Source organism: Dipodomys spectabilis, unplaced genomic scaffold (genome assembly GCF_019054845.1).
Source record: "Dipodomys spectabilis isolate Male_0828 unplaced genomic scaffold, ASM1905484v1 ptg000049l, whole genome shotgun sequence".
NCBI lineage: Eukaryota > Metazoa > Chordata > Mammalia > Rodentia > Heteromyidae > Dipodomys > Dipodomys spectabilis.
In genome coordinates this window covers 1,048,910-1,064,776 of record NW_024870726.1, presented here as the reverse complement: position 1 = coordinate 1,064,776, position 15,867 = coordinate 1,048,910, and the positions used below count along the sequence as shown (strand labels likewise).

The following is a 15,867-nucleotide window of genomic DNA, read 5'->3' as shown; positions in this document are numbered from 1 at the left end:
CCTTGGAATACCTGTACTCAAACCCATCTACTTGAAGCCTGTCAGACTGCCCTGCTCGCTCGGACCGTCTGTTAACACGCACAAGAGTTTGCTCTTGCTCCTCGTCCCCTTCTGCAAGTCACTCAGTGTCCCTCCACAGCAAGGCTCAGTCCCCAGCACCCCTCGGCTACGGACAGGAATGGCACATCCCATTTTCTTAAGTATGGTTGGGAATCCTCGTCAAATCAAATGTTTCAGTGATGCTTCAATGTTCAGTGCTGCCAGCAGACTGTTAAATGAAACTAGGAGGAATGCAAAGAGAAACAGAAAGCAAGGCTGCTGCTGCCTTCGTTTCCAAAAGCATCCTACCACTGTACCATCAGTGCTAAAGTATTACTACCCCTGGTGCATTCATTCATTCATTTCTACTGGGGCTGGAACTCAGGCACAAGCTACATGCTTACCTACCATTTGAACTACACCTCTAGCTCTCTGCTTTTGCTATTTTTTCCCCCTTTCCCCTGAGCTTGCCTTAGACTTTTATCCTATGTATGTTTCCTGTGTAGCTGGGATTACAGGTGTGCATCACCATTCTATCTGTTCTTTGAGACACAGTCTCACTATTCTTTTTGCCTGAGTTGACTTCAAAAGTTGAATCTGCCTAATAGCTATAATTACAGGTGTGGACTACTGTGCTTGGCTCCTATTCTACATGTTTATAATGAAAAAAGAATTAGAAAAATCCAAGTGTGAGTGACAGAGAAAAAGGGTGAAAAGGCTTTGTCTTTCCTCCTGGGATGTAGCAGTCAACTGACTAGTAAGATGCTACTTTTGGTCTACTTTTCCTGACGAAGTGGTATAACATCGCAGGAGGGAGCACAGAACTTGCAAAATTTTAATGTAAGCACAAAGACTTGCAGACAGCAAAAAAGATCCTCCCTGCAGGAGGGGCCAGGCGGGGTCGGGCCTGCTGGGCGGCCACACCCCTGGGCCACCAGCCATCAGAGCACGAATGCACCTCACCTAGGAATGCAGTGTCGGAGCACAGGGCCACCCAAACCAGCTGGGGAGGGCTCACCACCGCTCTCAGCTCACACTGTCTTCAGGCCTCAGCAGGAGTAATGATACATTTTGTGACTGGAGAAACCATGCTCTTGGTTATTGAAGAGTCCAGGGACTGGCTTGATCACGGGAAATCCTCTCTGACAGTCAAGGGGCAGGAGTCAAGCAAGCTACCACGGTGGAACCCAAAAATATTTATGAAGATATGAAATTCTTTATACGTCTTATAATAATCCTTGTAAGTTCCTTGTAAGTCACAGGCTGCTTCTTCGGTTATGAGATGCAGCCAATTCCCTTTTAAATAGTAAATACAAGGAAACAGGGCTCTCTGTGAGCCTGGTGGGGCACCTTCCGGCAGGGGGCGTTGTGCTCACTAGTGGGCTTCCGCAGGGAAGGCCCAGGTGGGGTAGGGGGGCAGACCACTGGAGGAACTCTGCTGCTGTTGGTCAGGGCCGGGCTCAGTGGACAGTGTTTCTGGGTGGGGGCGGCACAGATGCTAGCGATGCATACCTCTAGCTTGAGCTGGGAGCCCAGAAGCCTGTGTGGCAGCTGTCGATGACACGGAGGGCAGTGTAGGGGGAGAGTGGACAGTGCACACCTCCCCCCGACCCCCAGAGGCTCTGGTGTATGGCATGTGCGGAAAGCCAGTGTCACCGCTGCCAGATTTCCCCAGGGATGTGTGTAGACCATGTGGCCCGTGCTAGCTCCCAGCTTCGGTCTAGCTGGGGCCGAGGGGCAGGCAGAGGAAGTGAGAGGGAGGGGAATCTTGGTGGCGAGGGCATTTCTCGGGTTCCCTGAATCTGCCATTGTGGCTGAACTGCCTGTGTCCCTCTCCCTCGAAGGCCATGGCTCCTGCTGGGGACACTCCCCCATCCCTGTCTCCACTCTCCCAGCTCTCTTCCACACCTGAGGCGCCCCAGAGCCTGTCCCCAAGGACTAGTGTGAGATGCGTCTGCCCTGCCCCGGGACCCTGAGTTAGCTGATGTCACTATAATTTTGCTTTTCTTACTCTCAAGGGAGTTTGGAATCCAGGCATTCGTTATAACAAGGAAGCCATGACAGCCTTCCTCACAGACTTCTACAGAACCACCTCATGTCCAACAGTGGCAGGAGGCTGTGCTACAGGCAGGGCACAGGGAGTAACAGCAGCACCCTGAGCAAGTACAACCTGGAAGTGAGTTCTTACACACACACACACACACACACACACACACACACACACACACACACACACACACACACACAATCCTCCAAAGGGAAAACAGAGGCAATCGGTTTCAAATTCAAGGAGAGAATGTGCGCTGGTGGCTCATGCCTGTCATCTTAGCTACTCAGGAGGCTGAGATCTGAGGATGACAGTTCAAAGCCAGCCTGGGCAGGAAAGTCCGTCTGTAAGACACTTATCTCCACTTAACCACCAGAAAACCGGAAGTGGCGCTGAGGCTCAAGTGGTAGAGCGCTCACCTTGAGCTGAAGAACTCTGGGGCAACACCCAGACCCAGAGTTCTAGCCCCATGACTGAAAACAATTAAGAAAAAAGAATTAATCATCCTCAAGACTAAAAATATTGTGCCCCATTCAATCCAAAGTAATTTCCAGGACAGGACTTCAAAAATGTGAAAGCACGTGGTACATACAGTCTGAACTCCCAGCACTGGAGGCGCAAGTTCAAGGCCAGCAGCTGTGGTGTAGCGAGCACCTGTCGGCTAGCAGCTGCGAAAGAACTGCCTTAGAAATGATGAAAGCGCGTGCTCAGGAGTGACTCACGCAGCACGGTAGGCTAACTTTCTCAGAGAACAATCCTGCGTGCCCCCGATGTCACCGAGGGCTGCAGGAAGCCCCCTGGGGCCCTGCGCACAGAACTTCTGGGCGTGCGTCACCCCTCAGTCAGCCCCGCGTCAGAGCCTGAGAGCCTCTGATCTGGCTGCTTCTGTGGGGGCCTTTGTGGTACACGCCAGTACCCGCTGGTGCTCGGGGGCCTGTGCTGCTGCCAGGACCGACATTCCCCAACGGTGGGTGACGGGCCCTTGCCTGGGCACCCCCGATGACCCCCCTCTGCTCAGCATCTCAGGGGACCAACGTGCTAAACATCCACCTTGCAGGTCCTTCAACGTGCCCACAGCAGACAGCAATAGGAGGGAGGAAGGAGGGCGTCCATGAGCCTGTTACCTTCCTACAGGAGGCTTGGGCACTGTTCTTACTAGGTTGTGCTTTTCATACAAAGTCACTGGCAGGGCATACACAGAGGCACACATCCACAGAGCTCTCCCTTCTCCCTGTCCACGGCTGTGTAGCTCGGCGGCTGTGCCCTGCCCCTGGCTAGGCTCTGAGCCTGGGCCTCTGGGCGTCAGGGTGGCTGCGGCCCCTTGTGCCGACTGGTTTTTGGTTGGAGTCTCACCAATGCCTGGCACTGGAACCGAACCTCTCCCTACAGGAAGCGGGCGGTGGAGGACTCACAGCCATTGCTTTCCACCGTGGTGGATACAAAGGACACCTCATTTATCATGGTGTGGGAGAACCAGTCTTTGCCGGCTAACCTCATGAGCAGGAAGCCTAGGGAGGAGGAATGGAAACAATGGCGGCCAGGGGAAGGACTTCCAGTCTCTCAAGGAGCTTCAAGCTCTGAGGGTCTGGACCCCAGTCTCCCCACGCAGCCTGGAATGCCATCCACCTCATGAACAACGGATGCCCTGCTCAGCGCCCACACGGGAAAGGCCACACTCCCTAACCTGTGGTTGCGAACACTCCAATCAGTGGCGTATTCAGAGAAAGTACTGTAGAATGTGAGAAAGAGAACTGAAGAGCCAAGCGTGGAGGCGCTGCGGAGGACGGTCTCAGCCGCTACCAGGCTCAGAAATAAGAAGTGCTGCCTCGTGACAAATGGGGGACGCGAACTCCCCTAAGCACGCCTGCGCCTTTCTGTGCATTATGCTGCGTTCATTTCACCTCCTGCCCTGCGGGCTGTGTGTGCACCTAAGTGCGTGCCTCTCCACTGTGTCTGTGAGGTAATCACAAGAAGGGGCTTCACTTGCAGAAGTTGCTGCAGAAAGATGGCGTTGGGCTGTTGTTGAAGGCTGAGGACTCAGGAAGCCTGGATGTGACCCCGGGACGCAGAACCGCGGAGCGGTGTACCGCACCGACAATACGCCGCGCGGCTACTGCGAGAAGCCAGATGAGCTGGCCCGAGCGAGGACCTGGGAGGGGTGCTGAACCCTGGTCCCGCTTACCTGGGTGGGTGCTGTCACCCCGGGCAGCCTGGGCCGGGCGGGCCTGCAGGACTCGGTCAGGTGCATGATGGGAAGCAGTCTTACCAGCTAAGCAGTGACTGGACCAGGGTGAGGCCACAGCTGTGGAGTCATCTGAGTGTTACAGGACTGTCCCCAGCCCGTGCTGAGAGGAATACCTATGGTGGCCTACACGCCTGTGCCTGCTGATGATCCTAGGGGCGTCTGAACTCGTGAGTCAGTGCTGTGCAGGGCGGGCGCTCACCCTGGAGCCGGGGGGACTCACCTTCAGCGGTGCCTGACAGCCCGTCGGCTTTGAAGTTGCTGGTGCTTTTCTTCCTCCGGTGCTTCTTTCTGTTGGCGTGGGGGGAGGGGGGCGGGTCGAGCTTGGGGCTGGTGCTGCTGGAGATGCTGGGGCTGGAGCACACGGAGTCGCCCAGGCCCGTGTCTGCCACCGCACCGGAAAAAGCAAGAGAATGCAAAGGTAAGCACAGGAAAAGCAGACTCAGCAAAAACACTCAAGCACCGCTCTGCCACCACACGCATGACAAGCGATCACCGGGCTGCTGGAGGGCAGGCCGGAGGCTCGGGCAGGAGCAGATCACAGCAAGAGGGCCAGGTGCCGCCTGCCAGGTAGACCAGATGGCTCCTGCCATCACCTCTGTCTAAGGAGAACTGAAAACTCCCTGCTTTGCATGACTGAAGTCCTGGTTACCTAGAAAAGCAAAGTGGTGAACTGATGCTTCCTGTTTCCTTTTTGTTTACCAGGAATCCATCAATACCATCTTCGGTGGGTTTGGTCCTGTGTGGGCACAGGACCAGGCCTGCCCGACACCCTCCTTCCGCTCTGCAGCTTTACATAGCACTGTGACATTGTATGAGAATGTAACTTCGTTTCCTTTTGTAATTAGGGAACTTGCAACTGAATTTGGAATCAATAAAGTAGACATTCGGTTGCTGATTCATTAAAGCTACTCATCAAAGTTTTAAAGCATGACATATATGCTTCACTGGAAATAATACTCTTGTGCACGCAAGGCAAGCGCTCTACCGCTAAGCCACTTTCCCAGCCCTACTCTCTATTTATTATTTCTTTATATGTTTCTTGGCAGTACTGGGATTTGAACTCAGGGCCTCGGGATTGCTAGTCAGGTGCTATACCACTTGAACCATGCATGCTTCTAGTTTTTTTTTTTGTTATTTTCCAAGTAAGGTCCTGTGTTTATGTCTGGGTGGACCATGATCCTCTGGCGTCCCATGGAGCTGGGATGACGGATGTGTGCCACCAGGCCCAGCATTTTATTGGTAGGAGATTTGTGAACTTTTTGCCTTGGCTACCCTCAAGCCTCGATCCTCCTGATCTGCCGCCCGTGTAGGTGAGATTATAGACGTGAGCCACTGGCTTGCTTTGACTGCTTATTTTTATCTTTACCAAAGAGAAGGCCACATAATGCTACGCTAGGAGGAATGACTGGGGGGTTCCACCGGAAGGGCGCGTGGAGCATGTGTGCTCTGGGGGAGTGGCCTCCCACGTCTCCAGATTCTTTACTGTGATTCAGCAGGCAGCGCCGCGGCACCCCGGCCCAGCGACTGCCTTGTTCTCTGGGTACCGGTCATGGCCACCGCCATCCAGGGTGCTGGGGAGCCCGAGAAATCCTTGTCAAGACCCCCGTGAGGGGCAGCGCTGCGGTGGCTGGACACTGCCATCACCCACGGAGCCACCGCCGCTGGAAGTCTTGTACTCTGATGTCCTTGCTCTGGTGACTGGCTTGAGGCCACCAGGGCCGGTCCACACGGGGCGTGCTCCAGCGGCCTCACGGAGCTCTGACCTGCCCGCCTGTTCATCTCACCCTCTGGATGGGAAGCCGGGGAGGCGTCATGGAAGAAAACCAGGAGGCCGAGAGTCCTGAGACAGGACTGTCCTCAGCCATGGCCCGGGCCTGGCCTCCTGTCTCGATGGCGTGGAGGCTCTTTCAACATGGTAATGACGTGTTTGTTACCTCTGCCGTTTGTTTCTTTTTTCTGTTGGTCGTGGGGTTTGAACTCTGGGCCTGGGCGCTGTCCCTCAGCTCTTTAGCTTAAGGTGAGTGCTCTACTACTTGAGTCCCAGCGTCACTTCTGGTTTTCTGGAGGTAAGAGTCTCATGGGACTTTCCTGCCTGGGCTGGCTTTGAACTGTGATCCTCAGATCTCAGCCTGCTGAGTAGCTAGGATTCCAGGTGTGAGCCTCCAGTGCCTGGATGCCATGTTTCTTTGTTTGACCATCATCTCAGCTGCATGGGTGCAGGACGGTGGTGTACCCTTTTTGACAGAAGGATGCTCCATTTTATTTGAGTGAACTCTGAGAGGCACTTACCCCTGAAGGCAGGAGATGACCTGGCTTCTGCTCTGTCTCAGAAGAGAGCAATCAGCTTTGCCACTTAAGTTTGGAAACCACCCACACGTGCCTAGGAGTCAGACCACTGTCCTGTATGCTTCCAACTGTCTGCAATCTATATTTGGGTCAAGATTAAAGGTCATGACTGGAGTCTCTTGATAGGAAATAACTGACACTCACCCTACACTTACTGAGCATGCTCTGTGATCAGCTGCTGCCACAGAATAAAGAGTATTGGGTTCTGTGAAAGAAACCCTGTCCCCATGAGCCAATAGAAAGGAACCCTTGTCTCCACGAGCCATTTGAAATGAACTCTTGTCCCCATGAGCCAATAGAAATGAACTTGTCTCCTTGGCCAATAGAAAGGAACCTTTGTCCCCATGAGCCAATAGAAATAAACTCGCTCCTATGAGTAGGATCCTAAGGACTAAAAATAACACCTGGTTTCTTGCTCAATGCATTCAAGAACAGACTGTTTTCCTTGGTCCCCACACCAGCACAGGGAACAACCAGGGACCCCTACAGCCAGCATGCCAATGTGTGGCTTCATGGGGGGGAGGGGAGGGAGGTGAGGCCTGACTGCACATCCACAGTTAAGGATGGCCACGGGACTCCTCAGCACCCAGGGGCCAGAGACTAACCCCATAAGATGAAACTGCTACTGCTGAGCCAGCAGAGGCTTGGGGGAGGAGGGAGAGGAGGGGAGAAGAGGGGAGAGGAAAGGAGAGGGAGAGACATAGGGGTACAGCCAAGATGACACAGGATGTCATGTGGTAATAAAAGTATGGCAATCTCAACAATGCTGTGGGCAGCAAGGCTGGTATTCAGAAGTCTTGGGTGAGGTGGAGCCCTGGTCAGTCAGTGTCATGGTATCCCAGGACCCCCAGGTGGGCCCAGGTGATTACCCTTGCCCACTTAAGACTCGAGCTGAGGCGGAAGTGGCAGTGCAGATGAGGATGTGGGGCCGCCTTCTCCCCTCTGCCCACCTCGGCGTCCCGGTGCTGGGCGCTGGGGATGACAGCGGCACTGTGCCCAGCCCTCATATGCACTGGGCTGGGGTGGGGAACAGCACTGGACCGAAGGCTTGGGCGAAGCTGGCAGGAACGGGCAGGGTTCACCAGTGTACACTGGCTGAGGATGAAGATGGCAGCAGCGGCAGCAGCTCTGTAGCCGGATGATGGAGTGAGCCACAGGGAGGCCTGGCCGCGCACGGAGAACGCCATGGGGGGCGGGGAATTATGGTGAGGGCCAAGGGAGACAGGAGGTGGAGGGAGGCCCACACAATGGCCCGGGGTGACGGCTAGGCAGGGTACGGCCTTGTGGTGTGGGCAGCATGTTTCTGGTTACCTGGGTTCTGCACTGGGGGTGGGGGGGGAGGGGGTTGTGTGCACTGTTCTGTACTAGGGTATAGTAATACCTGGCTCGCTCTCAGATTGCAAGACTCCCCAGAAACTAGTCTAAAACATGAGCAGCCCCAGCAGGTGGGTGTCCATTCCACATGTCCCAACTCCCCTGTACAGACATGAGGGCCAGCCGTGGGCTCCTGCTGCTTAGGAAGAACGCATTTCATTTTGTATCAATTACCAGCAGCGGGACAGCCACTGACGGCATTAAACGTGGGAAGGGAGAAGCGGAGAGAGGCAAGGCTGCCAGATTAAAAAAGCAGGTGTGTCATTATTCCTCGTCTGAAGAGGCTTTGCCGCCGAGACTCAGGATCTGGGATGGACCGGGCCACGCTCTACACTCAGCGTCAGCCATTAGTTCTTCCCAATCAGGCATCAATGTTCAACGTACACCCCCAAAAATATATAAGAGGAGCAATAATGAACACAATCTGCAGTCTCTCTGAGCTTCGGTAGGTGAAGTATGAGTCAAAGAAGCATTTTCACTTTTCACGGGGAGAGCTGACAAGCATGACTTGAGGGAGAATAAAATAACATTCTGCTCACATAAATATCAAGCAGCCCGCTCGAGACGGATGGGCCAGGAATGTATTCTTAGCTATCATTCCGGCAGACAGGCCCAAGGACACTCATAACTTATTTTACAATCATTTAGTTTCAGCTCAAGTGGAAAACGTGACAACTTATCTCTGCTGACAAGATGCCATATCGAACCTTACAATTAACTCTCCTCCGATTATCTGCCCAGCCGATCATTAGCTGGGCCGTTCTTTGATGAACTGTTGCCGCGCTCTGGCCTCGGTGAGAGCCATCACCAGGTGCGCCGAGGTCTCTCCTCTCGGGGGTGAGTCGCATGCTGGGCTCCACCTTCCGGTTCTTAGGGCCCTGCGGCTCCCCAGGGGCTCAGGCTGTATTTGTTGCAGAGGGGTGGTGAGTGGGGGCCTTGAGCACGGAAGAGCCACCAGTGCGGGGACTCCTGCCGCCGTCATCAGACCTCCAGATCGCACATCTCCAGTCCCACCCATGTCAGACAGGGCCTCCAGGGGCCCTGGATCTTGTCCTCCTGAGGACTTTCTCTGGCCACCCCTCCTCAGGGGTGTGGATTGGGGAAGGACATCAAGACCATGCTCCTAGGAGTCATTGCCCACTGGAGGTGTGGCTGACAGCTCTTGATGGATTGGCTGGCTACCGACTTTCTACAAAATGTTTTACCCTGTGCGTTGCCAAGAAGTATGCAACTGCAGGAACAAAAAGGGAAAGAGAGACAACAGGAGCGAAAAGAGGAAAAGAGGAAAGGAGGGAAGGAGGGAGGGAGGGAGGGAGGGAAGGAGGGAAAGAGGGAGGGAGGGAAGGAGGGAAAGAGGGAAGCAGGGAGGGAGGGAGGGAAGGAGGGAGGGAGAGAAGGAGGGAGGGAGGGAGGGAAGGAGGGAAGGAGGGAGGGAGGGAGGGAGGGAAGGAGGGCTCACGAGAGGAGCACAGGTCCTTCCTACTCCCACCTGGACCTTTTTCTTTTTTGGGTTACTGAAGAAGCCTGAATTATCAAAGACAGGGACAATGGGGGGGGGAAGTGGGGAACCCGTGGAGGGCCAAGGGCTTCCATGAGCACCGGAGGAAGTCATTGTGGGAACTGGAAAATTAAAGCGGACTTGCTTTGATCCAAGGCCAACAAGAGGAAGGTAATTTGGATCTTTAATAAGGGCTCTGTTCCGTGTGAAGCTAGCTCAGAGAGATGTGGAGGCTGGTAAATAAAGCAGAGGCCACCTTTGCCATCGGAGGAAAGCACAACATCCCAGGGCCCTGTTGAAAGGTGAGTGTGAAGTGAAGTTCAAACCGGCCCCTGTGCACACTGCTTTTGAGCGAGCTTTCCGCGGGAGGAGGCGGACTTCATTCCCATCTCTGAAGATGTTTCAGACACTGGCATTATTGTGCGCTTCCCTTTGCCGCTCACACAGGGGTACACAATGTCAGAAGGGGCAGCAGGGGCACGGCGGGGGGCCGAGGAAGATGACAGGTGTTGGGAGAAAGGAAAAGACAACACAGCGCTAGACTGAGTTCTAAAAATGGGGAGGAAAGGCATACAATAGGAGGGGCCAGAGCTGAGAAAAACACGGGGGAGAAGAATTTCCTTCCTGGGCCGTGTTCAATTTACACCAAGAAATCTCTACGAATTAAGCCAAATCAGTGGGGATTTAGGAACTCTGCTCTTCATTGAGATGTAACTCTTCATTACCGACCTGTGCTTATAAGGCCTTTTGTAATTAAAAAAAAATGCAAGTTCTGGTAAATAAATAGAGGTTCCCTGCTTCTGTGCTGAGGTAATGTAAAAAAACACAACACAACCATGTCACGGTGGGCGGGCTGCGGACCCGGGGTGTGCTAAATGCTACTGACTCACTACTGACTCGCTTTAGTCAGATGAAGTGTATGTTATGCGAATCTCATCCAATAAAGCTGTTTCTATTAAAAAGAAAAAAAGAAGAGCAAAACAAGGTATAGGCCACTGTATGGAATACTACCGTGTGCTTAAATAAGGAGGGGAAGAAATCGCCACTACCCAGTCAAAATGAGTGGGAAAGGGGGAGAGGAGGGGGAGACTGAGAGGCCAAGACTTGAGCCGTGAGGCTGAGCGGGCTTGGGGGTGGAGGATGTGGCGGCCTAGGCTCCAGCCATCACCAGGCTCAATACACAAAGGCAGGCAGATGGGGGACCCTGGTCTGGTGCTTCTGTGAGAGCCCCCAATCCCTGCCTGCCGCCTCTTCTCATGACAGAGCCCATGTCAGGCAGCGTGGGCTCCGTTCCCTCCGCCCCAGGCTCCCTTGGCCCCCGTGGGTTTCCCAGTGGCTCTTCCTCCTTGCCTATCACCACTGCTTTCAGCAAGGCACCTGTGAGGCAAAGCCAGCCTCCCTGTTAGGGGAGGAGCGGGGAGGACGGGGGCGTGGCCAGAGGCAGACATCTGGAGGGAGCCAGGGCAGGTGCTCTTGAGCACGAACGTCGGGGCTTGATATTCGAGGGCCAAAAAATCAGCCTGTTCTCTAGCTGATTTTCCCCTGGAGGCAAGCTTGCACCAAGTTTAAATTAATCTGGTGCGCTCTGAAAAACGCAAAGTAGTCCTGTTAGGCGGAAATGAAATCATCTCAAGAGACTCCTGCTTCTCTCTCTCCAGATTTATCTCTTTTATTCCCCCCCACAATCAGCCACAGCCATTTCTCAAGTTTGGTGCTTGCAGTGCTAAATTACTAAGGGATTCTGTTTCCTGTGGAGGGTTGTGTGGGCCGAACAGGCTGGGAAGAAACTGAGCATATCTAGCAGAAAATTCCAGAAGTTAATTAGATATACGGTTGCTCTTTGGTAACATATATTCCCTGCTTTCGGAGGCTTGGCTCAGCTAAGAGGTAGTTGGGGTTCTGTCCGGGACAGGAAGGGCTGCTCTAGCTGGCCGTCTGTGTGGGCTTTCTCCAAGGTCCTGAAGACGTTTGGTTCTCCACTCTGTTAAGTATGGAAATTTGCCCAACCTGGCTCTCAATCTGTCACATGGCTTGGAGAAGCAGGTGGTGGCGTCCTCAGCTCTAAGCAAACCTGCCATACAGAAGCCGGGCTTGAAAGGAGGTAATTTGGTTGTGACATATCTTCCCATGGGCCCAGGGTTAAATGTCACAGGAGGGTAAGTAATGGGATTCATTTTTCTTTTTTTTTAGATCTGAAAGAGCAGAAAGTGCCTTGCTTGGCACTGTTATTTCCTCTGTGCTCAGACAGATTTCAGGTTTTTGACCATAAATCAACACTTCTGTATATTTTCAATATTTGGAGCAGTTTTCAAGCTCTGGGCTCCAGAAGATAAGCATTTGAGGGACTCTGCATGTGGGCTGCTAAATGACTTCCTGGAATTCTGTGTTTCAACCTCCAGACATGCGTGAGCCAAGTTTAAACCATCACAGAACACGGCTGCAAGGAACGGAGCCTGGCCTGGCCCGGCTGTGTGGCCCTGCACGCCACCTCTCTCAGCTCAAGTTCCTCCCGCGTGAAGCAGGCCCGCAGCTCCCTGCGCACCTGCTCCTGACCTTGCCCTACACCTGCTCTCTTTTCTGCCAGGATGGTATCCATCCAAGACGATGTAGTGTCCTATGGGCCCTGTGCCATGTGTCCAGTGTGGTGCCAGCCAGCCAGCTGGACAGACAACCTGAAAGACCAGAAGAAAACGACCGGACTCCTGGCCTGGAGATCAGACTCCAAGAGAAGGGTGTGGTGCACAGCAGAGCAAACACAGGCGTGGTGGGGTCCTAGGGCGCGTGTGTGTGTGTGTGTGTGTGTGTGTGTGTGTGGTCACGGGCACACTATGACCTCCCATTGTCCCAAGACCACACATACCCACTGCCAAGGGTGAGCCACGCCTTCCCAGCAATCACCCAGTGAAGTTAAATTAAGGACTTTTGTGCAGAACTGAACCAGGTCAGAGGGGACACCTAAGGGGAAGTTTTGTGTCTACACAGGGGATCTTGGGAAATCTATTTTTAGACGGGTCACCATTAAAGCTGTTGAGCCACATGGGGGGGCTGGAGACGAAACTCCCCAGTTCCTGTGGGGCGGGGGGCTCAGGCCCTTCCCAACACGGCCCCTCCACCGTAGCCCTTGTGAGACACTGTCTGGTTCTATGTCTGTTTCCCCCAGGGGTAGTGTACCCCTCCCCTCTACCTTTCTTGGGACTACACCAGAGTTTGAACCCAGGGCCTCACACTCATTCAGCTTGCAGTTACTCTATCATTTGAGCTATGCCTCTGGCTCAGCTCCCCCCCCCCCCCCCCCCCCCCACCAATGGCTAGTTACTTTGAAGATGAAGTCCTTTGGACATTTCTGCCTGGGCTGGCTTCTGGATCTCAGCCTCTTGAATGGCTGGGATTATAGTGAGAGCTACTGGCATGCAGCTCCCCCTCTTCCTCCTCCTCCTTCTTTTTCTTTAGGTCTCACCGGCACTCAGAAGGTACCAAGTGCAGAACAGGTGCTCAGTAAAAAGGTTGTGCCATGCAGCACAAAGAACTAAATATGAATAAAGTCTTTAAACACAGGAGAAAACAGATACACGGTACCCCTATGTCCAGACTGTGACACTAAGGGGTTCAGGCTGTTATTTAACGAATGTTTACAGTCAGTCTGAGCCTTTGGAGACTAAATTACCAACGTATTATGATGATAAATTATCTCTTCTCTTCCGTGGGGCATTTTGCATACCTCTTTGCTATGTTTAAAGACATCAGTTTCTTTTCTTTTTTCTCTTAAAATAAATACAGTGCTGATTTGCAAACTCTAACCCCCTCTCTTCTGACTACTCACAGAAACACCCTGTGAACGTCTGAAATACTATTTGGAAGCCACCTGTGTGTTTCCATCACTCTGTGTGGGGGAGGGGCTAGGTCATGAAAAAGGGCCTTGCCGTCCGCCAGCCGGTGTGGAAGGTGGGCGTGGCATCTCTGGGTCAGGTGCCCAGCCTGGGGAAAGAGGCCTCTGCCCTGCCCTTCTGCCAGCCACACCTGCACAGGGACGATCACCCCAGGCAAAGGCTGGGGCTACTAGTGGACTTCCATCTACCCCAATAACGGGCCTGTTTTGGCTCCACCTTGAGCACAGCTCCCCCAGCTGCAGCTCCAGGAAAAGGGAGTGCCAAGCGCCCAGGAGGTGGAGCTCAGCCACAGGGTACCAAGACCACACCCATAAACAGGAACATGTGCAAAAACCACGGGCATGCACGCCAGTAGTGCCCTGCCCCCTCAGTCAGACACCGTTCTCAGTCCTAGGAAGACACGGATGGAAGGAGTTGCAGTATTAAAATGCCACAATAGTGATAGATGCCTGTAACCGCAACCCTTGACGCCGAGGCAGAAGGCTCACGCGTTTGAGGCCGACCTCTGCGAGACAGTAACACCTCGTCTCAAGAAGAGCAGCAAGCAAAACAAAAACCAGAAAAATTTAATTGCAAAGCCCTTACAGACTACCACCATCCTGATTTCCACACCTCTGAATGATGCCCAAACAACAGGAACAATACATACTTGCCAAAATTTGTATCAACAGCTACCTTTCTTAACAGTATAGTCCCTTTTTCCCTTCTGGCTGGTACTAGGTAATAAACTGCTTTTCTGCTCACTCAGCTTGATTTAGGTAGGTCCTCTACCATTTGAAACAGGCCTCTAGAGCTCATGGATTTTAACAGCCTCCTGAGCAGCTAGGATTACAGGCATCAATGACCAGGGCTGGGCTAGGATAAATGGTTTTGATTTTTTTAAAGTTATATTTAAAAAGCCCCAAACATATTCTGAGGATTTGTTCTACCATATATATACTTACCAATACATATTTACATATACATACATATATATATATATGTATATATATGTAAGTATGAGATAACTTCAGCGAGGCATAGTGGTTCACACCTGCAATCCTAGCTAATCAGGAGGCTGAGATCTAAGGATCGTGGTTCAAAGCCAGCCCAGGCAGGGAAAGTCCCTGAGACTCTTATCTCTAATAAACCACTCAGAAAACCGGAAGTGGGCGCTGTGGCTCAAGTGGTAGAGCGCTGGCCTTGAGCTGAACAGCTGAGAGACAGTGCCCAGGCCGAGTTCAGGCCCCATGACCAACAACAACAACAAATAAAAATATGAGATAACTTCTTTGCCAAGCCCTGAAGAGAACAGGCTTTCTCCTGGTTTCAGATATTTGCCACGCTGCTACTGGAGGATAACTGTGTTATACAGTCCACATGGATGCAGATGCCGACGTCTGACCTCTGTCTGGCAAGCAGGCCTCGCGGGCCTATCCAGGTCCTGACTGGCGGGCGGCCACAGCCACAGCCCGTGAGCTGTGGGGCATGCATGCAGGCTGCCTCATGGCTGCTGGAGCCGGCGTGATGCCATGAGGCTGATGGCCTCACCCTTGCTTTGGACAGCGCCGCATTCCAACAACATCCAAGTAATCCCCGCTCCCATGTCTGCAGGAGGTGGGTGGCAGGAGGTGCGCAAGCCGGAGGGCACAGAAGTGGGTCACAGTGGACGGCTTGTCTCTACTCTGCAGCTGACACGTGGTCAGCTCTGAGGGCGGTGTGCACCTGCCCCGTCCTGTGGGGCTGGTACGGTGGGATGCATCTGAAGTCCAGGACTCATTGTTCAGGAAGGAGATGGTTTACTTTGAAGGAGGCCCCCAGGAGAAGGGAGGGCGCCTGGGCGACATGGCTGGACCAGCCGGTGCCAACTCAGGTTCTTGGTGTAGCAGTGAACACACAATCCCCACAACTCCTCCCACCTGGAAATCACTTCCAAAAGCATGAAGTATATGCTGAGTAATTCTGATTCTAGAAGCTCTGGCCAAGACAAAGGTTTCACAGAAATGGGCTTTTGGGTTTTTGTGTTTACGTCAGTGAATCTCAGGACGACCCACAGCTCTGTCAATAAACATGGGGGGGGGGGGGAGGAGGGGCGTGACTCCTGGACAGTTTGTACTGCGATGAATCGTTCAGCTTGCTCTGAGCAACTGTCCGCACCAGAGACACGTGACTAGCTTCAAAACTGCAGGCCGAAACGCTTCCTTTGCTGAAGTCCTTCTAAAGGATGGCCTTTAAAAACAGTCCAGTAATACTGCAGCCAGAAATCAGATTTTAATCTCTAGAATCCACAATGATGTTTATAGACTGAGATTAGGATTAGGAGTATAGCTCAGTGCTGGATCTCTTAGCAAGCAGAAGGCTTTGGGTTCAATTTCTAGCACAACAGGAAAAAATATTAGTCTTATTCTTTAACAAACAAAACCCACTGAAATCAATTGCTCCACTAAGGCCT

At 53.0% G+C, this 15,867-nt stretch overlaps 1 protein-coding gene across 2 annotated transcripts in view; it reads right to left on the bottom strand.

Moving 5' to 3' along the window:
• Positions 1 to 15,867, bottom strand: part of Agap1 (ArfGAP with GTPase domain, ankyrin repeat and PH domain 1) — a 474,515-nt gene that overhangs the window by 100,660 nt on the left and 357,988 nt on the right. For both annotated transcript variants that reach the window (XM_042678805.1, XM_042678806.1), the window contains one exon: positions 4,552 to 4,713. In XM_042678805.1, the coding sequence (XP_042534739.1) occupies positions 4,552 to 4,713 (162 nt within the window). The remainder of the gene's footprint in view (positions 1 to 4,551; positions 4,714 to 15,867) is intronic.